Raw genomic sequence first — 13,202 nt, 5'->3', positions numbered from 1 at the left:
TGTGTTTACTGAAAGAGGTATTTTTGTGTGCAGGTCTCTATGCTGGCAGACGATGGCAATGAGGGCAGTTTGGGCAGCAGTGCTAATGACATGTGGAGTCTCCGTAGGAATTGCAAAGGTAGGGTATAACCTGGATAGTGGCTTGCTTTAGTGACTATGTTGTACTGTCATTTGTAGGTAAGATTATAACCAAGTAAGATTTTTATTTCAGAGCTCTGCAGAACCTGGGTTAAACGGTCAAGTTCCACTGGATTTGGCGCTGAACGCTGTTGACGACATGTACGCTGGTTGCAGAGACCAGATGGAGTACAGAGTGAAGAAGGAGTTCCTGGGGAATGAGAAACGCAAAGACAAAAATTTCACCCTGGCCTGGGGCGAGGCAGAAAAATACTACAACAAAAAATGGAAGCGCAGGAAGGGAAAGCGACCTTCCACCTCTCTGGGGAAAGAACAGATCATGGCTATTTACGTTTATTCCCTCGACAATCTAAAAATCTATCTTGATTTTAACTACGCAGTTCGAACCCAGAAATCTAAGTACAAGACCACATTTAGATATCACTCACTTCACTTTTTCCTGACTGACGCCCTCCAAACTCTTAGCACTCGCAAACATGTAGAGGAAAGATGTCTCACTGGCTACCGCAGAGTCAACAGCTACTTTAGCCAAGATGTTCTCAACAAGGTGATACGCTTTGGCTCTTTTACCTCCAGCTCGATGGGTTGGTACCCCAGCGCTGAAAGATTTGGAGACAAGTCATGCTTTGAGATTATCACATGCTCAGGAGCAGACGTCTCTCTGTACTCTAAGCTCGGGGAGTCTGAGAGAGAAGCCCTGATTCCTCCTTATGAGGTATTTAAAGTCACAAAGATTGAGAGGAGATCTGGCCAGAAGAGGCTTCCGTGTGAGGTGGTCTATAAACTGAAAAGCGCAGGAAAAACACTTTCAAATTTGAATTGTGCTCTTTTCTGAGATAAAGTCTCATTTAACATGCAAAATAATATATTGGGATTAGGAAACAGAAGGGATTTAAAATTCTCAAAATTCATTTGGATATGATTTAAATGTATGCATATCGTTGGTCTTAATGGGAAATGCCAGTATTTTCATGTTTGAATGATTGACATGTTAAAAGCCAAATAGTCAGAGGTGAAGAGATTGTGAAAACTAGAATTATATTATTTAAAATGTCTATCTGTCATCTGCACTTAGATTCTATTTATCTATCAAAGAAAAACAATTGTACAATCTTGTCATATAATAAAATACTGTTTTACAAATCGTGCTTGTTTGACCCATGTTTTGCTTGCATAATTCATAGAAATTTTTTTTCATTATTGGTAACTGAGGAAGTCAGCAGAGTGAAATATGTTCACCATCAATCAAATGGTCTAGATGGATTACAATGTTTACTGAAAACGTTGAAAAATAAATGTTAACTGTCAGAAAGATGTCTGACTGCACAGATGCTTTAGTCAAGCTCCTATACCTCCAGCTTAATGCATTAATGCTCCGTGGTACGGTCATGTTTATCTTGCACCCAAAACGGTCTCCTTATCGGACACTTCTGAGGCATTTCATTGTGTCTTACACCCAATGTCAGTGAAGACTGCAGAGACAGACTATGCTGTTACATTAAAGCGTGTTTCTGACTCCACATGTTGGCAGAGATTTTTTTCATTTAACAACTGTGTCTCCAGGTTTCTACTTTAATGGAGGGTGGCAGTCTAAGCCGCAGTGCTAAACACTTGCAATATGCTATACAGTATGTAGCGTAAGTGTAACTGCTGTACACTATATCTGGAAGTAAAAATGACAAGATAATGTGTCCTTATGTCAGTTATTTCTTTAAAGCAGTGGGCTAAACCTGGTGCTAAATGGTTGCCTTCAACTGGACGAGGCTTGAAACAGTTCAAAGAAATGAGAAAAACAGAGACTGCAACTTCAAACAAGCCTGGGATGAAGCAGAGAAATTCGAAAACCAAAAATGTTGCCATAGGAATACATGAAGGATGATTCTTTTAAATGTACGGTTGACTTTATACAAGTTATAGTTGTCGTGATATCCACTAATACTATATGCAAATATTTCTGTAGTAGCTTTCTGCTTGACTGCCTCCAACACCTGTACGTTTGCATATAGGACCATGTCTGCGCTTGTTGTCTGTTACAACATGTAAAGCAGTGTTGTACATACCTTTGGATCATTTCTCATGTAAATCATGTGAGGGACCGTCAAAGATAGACTCTTGGTTCTTCTGGGAGTCGCTGTGAAAGTTCTAAATAAGCTAAACACATATCACAGCACAGAAGACACCATACAACATTATTTTAAGAACATTTGAAAATAAAAAGCTAACTGCATTTCATTTCAGATTCTCAAAATAAGACAACCCACGGCAGAGAATTCTTACAAATTAAAGAAATTGGGAAACAGCTGTTTGTATGCTTTTCTGATTGTTGGACTTCTGTGGATTCTACAGGACCAAAGTTGTCACATGCTTCACTTTATTAAGAGATGCAAGAGGGAACAACAGCTCTCTGACATAGTTTTAAAGTGCACAGACTTCGATTCATTCCACATACACAATACATTTTATTTGTATAGCGCTTTCAAAAGGTACTTAAGGCATTTTACATAAGTGACAGAAAAGACAGAAAGAATAAAAGCAACAATATAAACAAGGCACACCACACACATGCTTTAAAGCGTTCACGCAGTCCGTCCACATACTAAGGACACAAATGTGCAAATGATACAGGTGAGTGAGGACTTGTCTGGTATAGAGGTATACAGTACATAAAGTGTACCATGAGTCCTGAATACATGCTGAGGACCGGTTTTGTGTTGTGCATATTTCCTGACTAAATGAACGATTTTGATTTCACTGTGTACTCTTATGCTGGATGCAGCCATGATGGGGAGTGGAACATGTTAACATTCCCTAAATTTCAAATGTTGATCAAGCACATAAGTATAAATAAAATCATGCTTTTCTAGATTATCTAATCTAGGTTAGCATACTCTGATTGTGGAAGCAGCAATCTTCTGGTGTGACTTTTAATATCTGTGAACGTGTATTGATACATCCTCTTATGTGATTAAACATGTTGAGGCCTCAGTTTTTCACAGAACCTGCATTTTTTTAAGCAGCATGTGTGATGAGGGCATTAAGGGGAGAACTGGAAAACAAAACGTCTCCTTGGGAATTGCACTCCAGGAAAAATTGCCTCAAAAATGTATAAGGCAGATACACCGGCAGATACACCTCAAGTGCAACACAGCAATCCTCAAAGCAAAAGCGGTGCAATCTACATTGGCGTGGCGTCCCTGTGCTTTTACTTGCATGCATGAATTGTAGGGACCTCACAACTGGTGCCTAAAGAAATGTAGCACCCTGCTCTGCACTGAAAGAAAGGGAAATACGAAAGAAACAAAACTAAATATATCACCCGATTGGTTTGACAACAATGGGAAAGCAAAACAAACGGGAGAAAAACGGCAAGTGAATCACAATGGTAGACAGGACAACAATGATGCTCCAACACACAATATACTTAGGCAACATATCAGATCAAAGCTGTGACACCAAACACTACCAGCAACAGCAGAGGACAGGGACAAAAACCGAGAGCCTAGCCTAGCAGGTGCCTTCATAATCTGGGCCTAATTAAGGAACTGGTTGTGGAAGGAGTCAAGTCCGGGGCTGCGATCACCAACACAACACATGAAGCTGTGTTCACTTAGGAGAGCATTCCCCACCACACGTGGATATACACCTATTGTCCCCCTGTTACTTATATATATTCTTTATTCTAAGAATAATATATGCTAACATGTGAATGTTGCTGCAACTGACAGATAAAAAAAGAGAAATGTGTGATAATGTGTTGTCTGCATGACAATTTAAATGACAAGTCAGCTAAAAGAAAAGCTTTCCCCATCCAGGCCTTTTCAGTTTTTCAATAGACACTGTGCAGTTTTAACAGTCTATTTATTGTCTTCATCTTTAATAATAATAATAATAATAATCGTGGACGGATACTTTGAGGAAGTATCATTTGCATGTGCCTGGAATGAGGCAAAAGACTGCGCTGAAAATAAAAATGAAACAGAGAAAGGACAAGGCTCTAACCAAAGATCACATACATGTAATCTGTGTTCATACCCTTTAACAATGTGCTCCAGATGTTCCAGGATGTTAAGAACTGTTGAGGTGCTTTTTTGAAAAAATGTTGTGATGATCAAAAGGCAATAAAACAGAAATAATGAATGGTCTGGGTAAACTTGAAGGTTTGGAAGAATGTGTACTACATCAGTGGTTCTTCTGTGCAAAGTGAATTGGAAACTGGTTTTGCTATAATTATTTGAAATAGTTATCGTAAAACTGCATTGCATTGCATGTGCTGATGCATACAATACTCCACCTGCATGGTTGCTGCATACAGGTCTGTCTATTTTAATCTCTGATTACCACAAGAGCTGATGAACACCAAACCCTCTTTAGTCAAATTGTTCACACGCATCTACAGGTTTTGCAAGCCAGCAATTGACTCATGGACATTATTTGGTTACAGGCGAAAACAGGTGTTTTGTAGATGATGTGATTAAAGCTGGAGCTGGACATTTGAAAACACACCTCAACAAACTCAGGGAAAGACAAGGTTGGTGCTTTTAAGTTCCTAGACTGTGTTCAAGTTCTCATGTGAAACAACGAATACATTAAATCATTTTCTAGAGTCATATTTTGGTTTCACATGTTTACATCTCTCTTCTTGTCTCTTTTCTTCACACCTTGTGAGGAAAAGAGTGTTTTCATTTTGTGAATAGTATATTTTATTAATAATCCCTCACGACACCTTTACAGCTTTTAGTTTGAGAAGAAAATGTAGTGATGCACACAGAGAATGAGAACGATGGACAATTTCTGCATTTCTCAAGCTTTTCTTGAGTTGAACAATTGTAAACAACATATTTTGGGGTATCTGCAAATACATGAAGAGAAAATGTCAGTTAATGTATTTTAATATGTCAATTTCATGTATGTAAGTCAGTGACATATCTCACACTTTGCCCCCTTGACAACTAGATGTCTTCTGACCTATTTTACTTGTTAAACAAGGGTTGAGTTGAGTAAGTTGTAGAACATGCAAACCTCCACTCTGCATTTCACTACAGTGTTTTCTCTCCCTGTACTACTTTCCAGAAAACATGCAAAACCTGACGGACGGAGAACAGTGTGGTCTCTGTTTGCACTCTCCTGTATTTTACATTATGATTCTGCCATATGTCTTGATCTCTCTGCCCGCTAATGGCTGGGTGATGTGGCTGATGATATCGTCTCCATTCTTCTGGACAGACAGGATGGAAGTGTTTGAGTTCCACTTGGTCCTCACAGAGATGATTTTTGGAGTCCTGGGGCCACCTTTAATGACCATACAATATTTGTCCGACAATGAACCAGTGGCAGACGCAGTGAATAAACTCATCAACATAATATTCACAGCCAGGGTTCAATTCCAGAGCTGTGTCTGCATAGAACGCTATGTTGCAGTCCTACGCCCAGTGCTGTACCGCAGGTATAAACCCCTTCGGTACAGGATGAGCCTGTGTTGTGTTTTGTGGCTGCTAACCATCCTGGTTGGTACAGTCCAAATGCTATATTGCAGTGAAAGTCAGGAATCAATAGTTGTGTACAAAATCTATTTTTTGATCGTCTTGATTCTCAACTCTTTCTGCTGCTCATCAGTTCTCAGGGCTCTGAAACAGCCCTCTCCAGGGGAGGGAAAGAGGGAGGGATCCAAATTGATCAAGCAAAGGGCTTTCAATATAGTCCTGATGTTCCAGGTGTCTGCGTTTGTAGGCTATGTACCCCTGGTCACGATGTTCTTCCTAGTTGATACAATAGAGCGGAGCACACTGTGTATCTTGCATCCTTTGGCTTACTCTGTAATGGTTTGGCTTGGGGTCAGCTATCCTCTCCTCTACTTCCGCAGGGCAGGTAAACACCTGCTGAGAAATGGTGTATGTGTCAGTTGTTTTCAGGTGTAGCTCCACTTGAAATCATTTACAATACGTGAAGGTAGCTGCTCCTTCTTTTCTCTGCCATTGATAGTTTCAACGGAATTGCATTGCTAGGCAACAGCTTGGGTTCATGTTTACTTCCTGTCATGTTACTTGATGTCATTCATGTACACTGCAGCGGGAAATAAATAATAAATAAACATTTGGAACATGGAGTAGATACCAGCTGTGCTCTGCACTTTACTAGGAAGCTTTGAGCGCTCTACTGCTTTTTTGAAACAGCCTTCAAAATGACAAAGTGGGCAAACAACAGTCCAAAATCAAGATTGCATTACAGCTGTGCGTATAAGATGTCATGTAAAAGTAGCCACAGAATTGTCTTTATTTGTTTGTAACCATTTGGTATCAGATGAGCCAATGTATGTGCACTGCAAGTCGTTTTAAAATAAAGTTAAATATGTCTCTAGTGAAGTTCTGCTTTTTTCTCTTCACCACTAACATTTTGGTAACATTATATTGCATGAAAGTTTGTATTTAAATGCCACATATCATTTTTTATTTATATATATACTGTATATATATATATCATATATATATTTGGAAATTAGTGATAGCGTAGATCAGTTATTTGTGTGTTGAGTCAGATCTATGGAAAGTTCTGGAGCTGTACACTATGGTAGTTTGGGCCGCATTCAATTGTTTATCTAGTATTTGGTCATCTTGAGAAACAACAATATTAGAAACATCTGGCAATACAATGCAATCCATTACAACACAAATTACATCCACAACTGCACAAGTGATTATCTATACACATACATATACATACTGTGCTACATAGAATACAGCATTAATGAATCCCTGCAGTGCAGCTGTTTGTCGGATGGTTCCCGTGATTCTCGGAAATCTCTGAGCTGCTCATCGAGTGGATTACACAAACACACATAATCAAATTAAATCAATTCCAAAACATAATTCAGAGAAGATACATTAATACAAATCAAATGAAGATGATAGAAAGTCTGACCCTTTGACTGGCTATTGGTTACATATAATGTTAAAATAAATATGTATTGTAGATAAAGGAATCAGCTGGTGACTTAACTATGAATCATTCAATTGAAAACATTGCTATACTATGTTGAAATCACTCCAGTTGAAGAATAAAGACCTTTGAGCTCAGACTCACTTCAAGTGTTGCTCCCACTGGTCAGTAATGAACATTCACGCACAGAAGGAAGCTCATCCAGTGCATATCCTCACAGCTTTACTGCAAGAACATTGGCCAGTCCTTTGCAGGTAAAACAGAGGCTGGACAAACCCACTGGCCAAAGTAATGAAAGAGCACGTTTTTGTTAATATTCTCCTATCATGTGATAACCAGCTGCTTAGATTGGAGAGAATAGAGAGACACCAATAGAAGTATGTTCCCACAAACGATCACGACGACAGTGAGAACAGCTTTTCTCTTCATGTTGTTTCTCTTCTTATTGCCCTCCCCTGGCAGAGCCCTTTTTAGAGCCACAAGGACTGATAAGTAGCAGAACAGCATCAATGATATTAAGATCAGACATTCGCTCACAAAAACGGGATGCTTCGCCACGGGAAAGAGTGCGTAAAACACAGAAAGTCCAACGATAAGTGTCCAATCCACCCCAGAGAAGGCCACCTTGTACCTCAGTGGCTCATAAGGAACAGTGCGCAGAGTGAACCACCGCCAGAAACTGCTCTGTACAAATACAGCACTGCAGCACAGGGCGGCCACTCCACAGAAGACCATTTGAGAATGTTGACAGAAATTTCAGTGAGGGGAAGTTAATTGTAAGAAACCTGCCAACAAAAAGCAAGCAGACAATAATCTCAAACACAGCCAGGTTGAGCCGGAGGAACTCTGCCACCAACGTGCCTCCTGCTGCGGTCGCCATAAGCCACACAACGTAGCTGTCGGTTGGCAGACTCAGGACGAGATTGATAGCAGTGGAGGCGATTGTTAAAATGTTGTTTAAATGTGTTCATTTTTCTTGAAATTTCGCTAAAGAGAAAAATGGTTCAGCCTTTCAGAGTCAAGTCTTGACTCTCAATCACACTGAGAGGAGAAACAGAAAAAAAGAGATAATCGCATTATCAATATTAATCATTGAATAAATTAAAAATATCTACAGGAAATTAATAGAAACCACAATTATTTCTGTCCAGCTGGGGCAAAGCTGCTGTACGAGTGATCACATCAGATGTGAAGTCCTCTAACTAAACATGAAAATTACAATGAAATGAATGCAAAAACATCACAGAAGAATAACAACGTTTTGAATGCTATTAAGTCAGTTGCTATTATCAGAGTTACTCACCCACCTGTTTGGTAAGCTGATTTGCCTTTTACCAGCTTATCAGATACCAGATTCATGTATCTACAATTCACTTTAATCTACAGGCTATGAATTATGTTTGTCCTTTGGTCTCCTTTCAAGTTCCTTGAGTCAACACAACCCAACAGTAAGATTTTGTGTTCGCGTTTTGAGTATAAACCTCAGTTTGATCAGCTTTCATAATTTAGTAATACCATTTCAATAGAAGGAGAAATCAAATGAGAGTATATGTTTGCATGAACACAATCTCAGCCCACAATCTATATTATATAATTACAGCCGTATTGTAATTTTGACATCTCAAGATTTACGTCTTATGACAACATTAAGAGCCAATGCAGGTGTGCCCTATGTAGAATCCCGCACACTCATTAAACCTGAATTAAATACATTGAGGTTTCTTTTCATCATTATCACATTATTTGCAAAACATGAACAAAATGAAACACTAAACCCTCTTGAAGGAATGCACACGATTTATTGTACAGTTTATCTGACACAACCAATGAAAAACCTCTTAATTGAATAAATAAATAACTGTTTACATTATTGATCCAACAGTTTTTGAGTCATGGGCATTATTACAGCAGTTTTAATAAGAGCGCTGTGGTATATTTTTGCAAATGTGTGCTTTGCACTGCAGCATGTTTATGTTCTACTACATTTACATACATGAACATGTTGACAGTGATAGTAGCTAGAGCTCCCTGCAGCAGAATAGTTTTCCGGCCCTGTGGAGGTAGAGGAGGGGCTGTAGAAACCCAGTTGCTAAAGCCAAGCTTGTGCTGATGGCGAAGGCAGTGGCAAACTGATCGGTCGTCAAGCAACATTGCAGTGGAATAGCAGCCATATACAAAACGAAATTAGTGGTCAGAGAAATCATGATAAGCAAGATGATTTTAAAGGCCCTCCTCTTCATTGTGTTACTCTTCTTCTTCTTTGTTTCTTTTTCTCCTGGCCCGGGGCGTTTCAAAGCCTTGAGCACCGAGCAGCAGCAGAAAAGTATCACCGAGAAGAAGATAAAATTCTGGATGAAGAACCCATAAAGATACAGAGTATTTTCATAGGTGTATATTGAGTAGATGCAGGAAACCAAGGTATTCACCCAGACAACGCAACAACAGGCCACCCTGTACCTCAGGGGTTTAAACCCAAGATACAACACGGGGTGGACCACCCCAACATAGTACTCCACACAGATGCAACATAGAAAGAGGGGACGGGCTGTAAAGAGGAGGCCAAGTGAGAACATGAAGAATTTCAAACTGAAGTCTAAAACCAACAGTGTATAAACCTGATAGCATATGCAGAATAAAGCAAAAACGATCTCAGATATAGCCAAATTGAGGGAGAAGAAGTCCGAGGCCAAAGTCTCTCTGGCTCCTGCCATTATCAGCCGCATGACATAAACATTCAAAGGAAGACCCAGGATGTTGTTGGCTGTAGCTGAACCCACGCTTAAATCCTTAAGGAGAGATCGAGTTGAGTCTGAAGTGAAGTTCATTCTGTCTGTAAAGAGGAAGAGACAGCTTCAGAGGTTCTAACCTGAATGTAATGAGTCTTTGATTTAGGGATTATTAATACAATGTAAATAATGCACAATAACGGCAATGTCAACAATTCAAGAGGCACAGCAATAAAACAGGGTACATCATTTGACAAATTTACAACTTTAAACGAGAGCTTTACAATTCTTGATTCAAACCTTTTACAGAGCTGAGTGGTGTTCTGGTCAAGCAGCAGTGAAGGGAGGTTTTGAACTGATACTAAACAGCCTTAGCTGCTCTTATTACTTGGTTTTCTGTTGACATAATCAAATACACAAAAACAACAATCAATGAAGAGGCTGTAATGGAAATTTTCTTCCATGACAAAATGAAGTCTCAAAATAGGGCTCACTGCCTATTAATGTTTCCAGGCTGTGCTCTGCCTTTTGCCCTCCGTCTGCCGGTAAAGAGTTCATTCTTTGTTTGTTTTTTTGGTGTAGCCCAATATCACAAATCACAAATTTGCCTCAGAGGGCTTCACAATCTGTACAGCATACGACATCCTCTGCCCTTGGACCCTCGCATTGTAAGAAGGAAAAACAACCCCCCCCAAAAAAAGCTTTAACCGGGAGGAGGAAATTCAGGGAGAGCAACGGAGGAGGAATCCCTCTCACAGGATGTCCAGAAGTGCAATATATGTCATATGTGCAGAATGAACAACACAATAAAATTACAACATAATCAATCCATATGAAAGAAATGATACATATAATGGAAGAAGTAATGGCCGTAGTACTAATAATAGCAGACGTAATAATAGAAGAGAATGATTACTACTAATAATAACAACAGCAGTGGATATGATGTAATAATATTGATAATATAAGCAGTAATAGTAACAGTAATAGTTATACAAATGTGATAATACTAATACGACTACTACTACTAGTATACAAACTACTACCACTAGCATTACTACTACTACTAATACTATTACTACTACTACTACTACTAATAATAATAATAACAATAACAATAATAACAGCCACTGTGACCTTGTAGATGAAAAATAGATGCATAGATGGATGTTTGCCACCTGTCTGTCTACCAGCAGGTTACTGTATATGCATGCAGATGACATGACACATTTCTGCCAATGGTTATATACCACCATATTCAACTGATGTATACATGGTGGTGAAGTTCCAAAATATGTAGCAATGCACAGACAGTGAGGAAGAAGACTGTAAGCTAGTGATGTAAACAATGCTGGATTCAAAACACTTTAACAAATCAGCTTTGCATTCAAGTTTTAGATTCATGCAACCCATTTCTTCGAGCTCCAGGAAACACACGATTGTTTACAAGAAACCTCCACAGGGCACCTTTACATTTTGGTTTACAAATGCAACAGTATTGCTGCTTTAACATTTTACATTCAGTATGTTTGTATAACGTTTTACACAATAGCACATACAGTAGAACAGAATAGAACCGAGAAGAAAATAACTCCATACAATAAATAGCTCCAAGCACATTTAAAATAAGACTTCAATCTCATTATATGTTTGTAGTCCTTTTAACATGTGGATTCCTGCCACAGAAATACATGTCAGCTGATGCTTTTTCATAGTGTTGACTTTCACAAGCTGTGGCTATTGCACTCAATGTGTTCATTGCTGCAGCTGCAAACATTTATTTAGTCATTTTCTGGTTGACAGCCTCAAGCACGTATAAGTTTGCATATAGGACCATGGCCGTGCTTCATCTCTGTTGTGAACATGTAAAGCAGTGTTGCACATAACTTTGGGTCATTTTTCTTGCAAATCATGTCAGCTGAGAGAAAAAAAAATCTCTGAGCTGAAAACATTACAAAGACACAATATAAAGTTGTCAATTACGTTTCAAATGTGACATGAAAGATATTATTATGTGTATAACTAGACAACTAGAGTAGACACCTCATGTCTGTTATGGCAAAAGTGACAGGAGCAGCTCCCAGACATCCCAGCAGCTCTCATCACACACATTCAGTGTACACAAGCCAGCCGATATGGCCGTTTCTTGATATCATGTATGTGTTAAAACACTCTTTTTTTTTTTTTTTGCCAGGAAAGGTCATTAGAGTTGAGTCTAAGGTCAAGTGTCAATTTATTTGTTGATATAGCAAGTACAGTACACAGCGTCCTATTAATATGAAACATGGGATTGCTTAATATCTGTGTTATTGTTATTGTATTATTTTGAAGAGCTGTTGATCCTGTTCTTCAACTTGTTGGGTAGTAAAAAAAATTTGGAGCAGCTTGTTGAAAGTCATGAAGAACGTTAAACTTCATACAAGAGTCTCCATTGAATACTGATGTCTCAGGAGGCACGGGAGAACCAGAACCAGGACTGAGTGAGGCAGACTGTTAGACCCAGTGAAAGAAGAGGTTTTCTAAATGGAATCTGGTACTTGGAAACATTACTGCTTTTGTCCACAGGGACCTCCAAAACCAACACAAGACGAGAGTTGAGGGTGCATCAGTGTGCTTGTCTATGTAGAAGGTCTGTTCAACATGTTAATGTTAAGTGTTTGAATATGTAAAAAAATATGATTCTACCCCAGGTGCTGAAACTATAGCCTCACAGGTGGCTTCAGGACTCACAACCTCCAGGTAGGATATGTTGTATTTCACACTATTCGAATGTTAAATGATGCAGGGTATGTGTAGTTTTAAGTAGTAGAAAAATGACTTGAAGGCTAAATGTAACTCTTTACATGAATAATGGCATTCTGAGTTTGGTAGGTTTTTATAAATGAAAAAAAAATAAGAAAACTTAAACATAACAGCAACAAAAAGCATTTGTATTTTATTTCAGATTGATTGATAAGAAAGTACACGATGCAGCGTGCACAATGCACAATCTTACAAATAAGCAAATTGGGCTTCTGATAATTCCTTTTAAGCTTATTAAATAGTAAGACGATACTATTCTTTTGTGTTTTGTACGAAACAGTATGTGAGCGGTTGCTTATGTTATTTATTGACCTATTAGGACGTATATGTTTACAGTGTGAGATTGACAGTGTGTGCATTACTGTGTACATACATCTATAACAGGAATATGTTCAGCATCCCATGTTCATTAATTTATCTCTTATCAGGATGAACATGAACGTTTGCACCATCAACCACACAGCCATAATTCCACCGTGGATGTCAACTGGGGAAAACTCTGTGCAGGATATTCTGCTTGGACTTGCATATGCGACGAACCTTCTCTTTGGTCTCCCCATCAATGGCTACGTCCTGTGGCTTATAGTTAGTGGACGACAAGAG

The 13,202-nt window shown here is 38.9% G+C and overlaps 2 protein-coding genes across 2 annotated transcripts; one reads left to right on the top strand and one right to left on the bottom strand.

Moving 5' to 3' along the window:
• Nucleotides 1–52: 52 nt before the first annotated feature.
• Nucleotides 53–973, top strand: LOC306696558 (NAD(P)(+)--arginine ADP-ribosyltransferase 1-like; the record flags this gene model as incomplete). Its single annotated transcript, XM_079160212.1, has 2 exons — nt 53–118; nt 212–973. 2 exons carry the CDS (start codon nt 53–55, stop codon nt 971–973), a joined length of 828 nt encoding a protein of 275 aa, XP_079016338.1.
• An 8,116-nt stretch (nt 974–9,089) lies between these two features.
• Nucleotides 9,090–9,896, bottom strand: LOC306696557 (P2Y purinoceptor 3-like; the record flags this gene model as incomplete). The annotated part of the gene is made up of 1 exon (XM_079160211.1): nt 9,090–9,896. The coding sequence occupies one exon, from the start codon at nt 9,894–9,896 to the stop codon at nt 9,090–9,092; it is 807 nt and encodes a 268-aa protein (XP_079016337.1).
• Nucleotides 9,897–13,202: the final 3,306 nt, after the last annotated feature.

This window comes from Pholis gunnellus, assembly GCF_910591455.1.
Source record: "Pholis gunnellus genome assembly, chromosome: 5".
NCBI lineage: Eukaryota > Metazoa > Chordata > Actinopteri > Perciformes > Pholidae > Pholis > Pholis gunnellus.
Note: the sequence above shows the minus strand (reverse complement) of the source record. Positions and strands in the feature narration are given on the sequence as shown.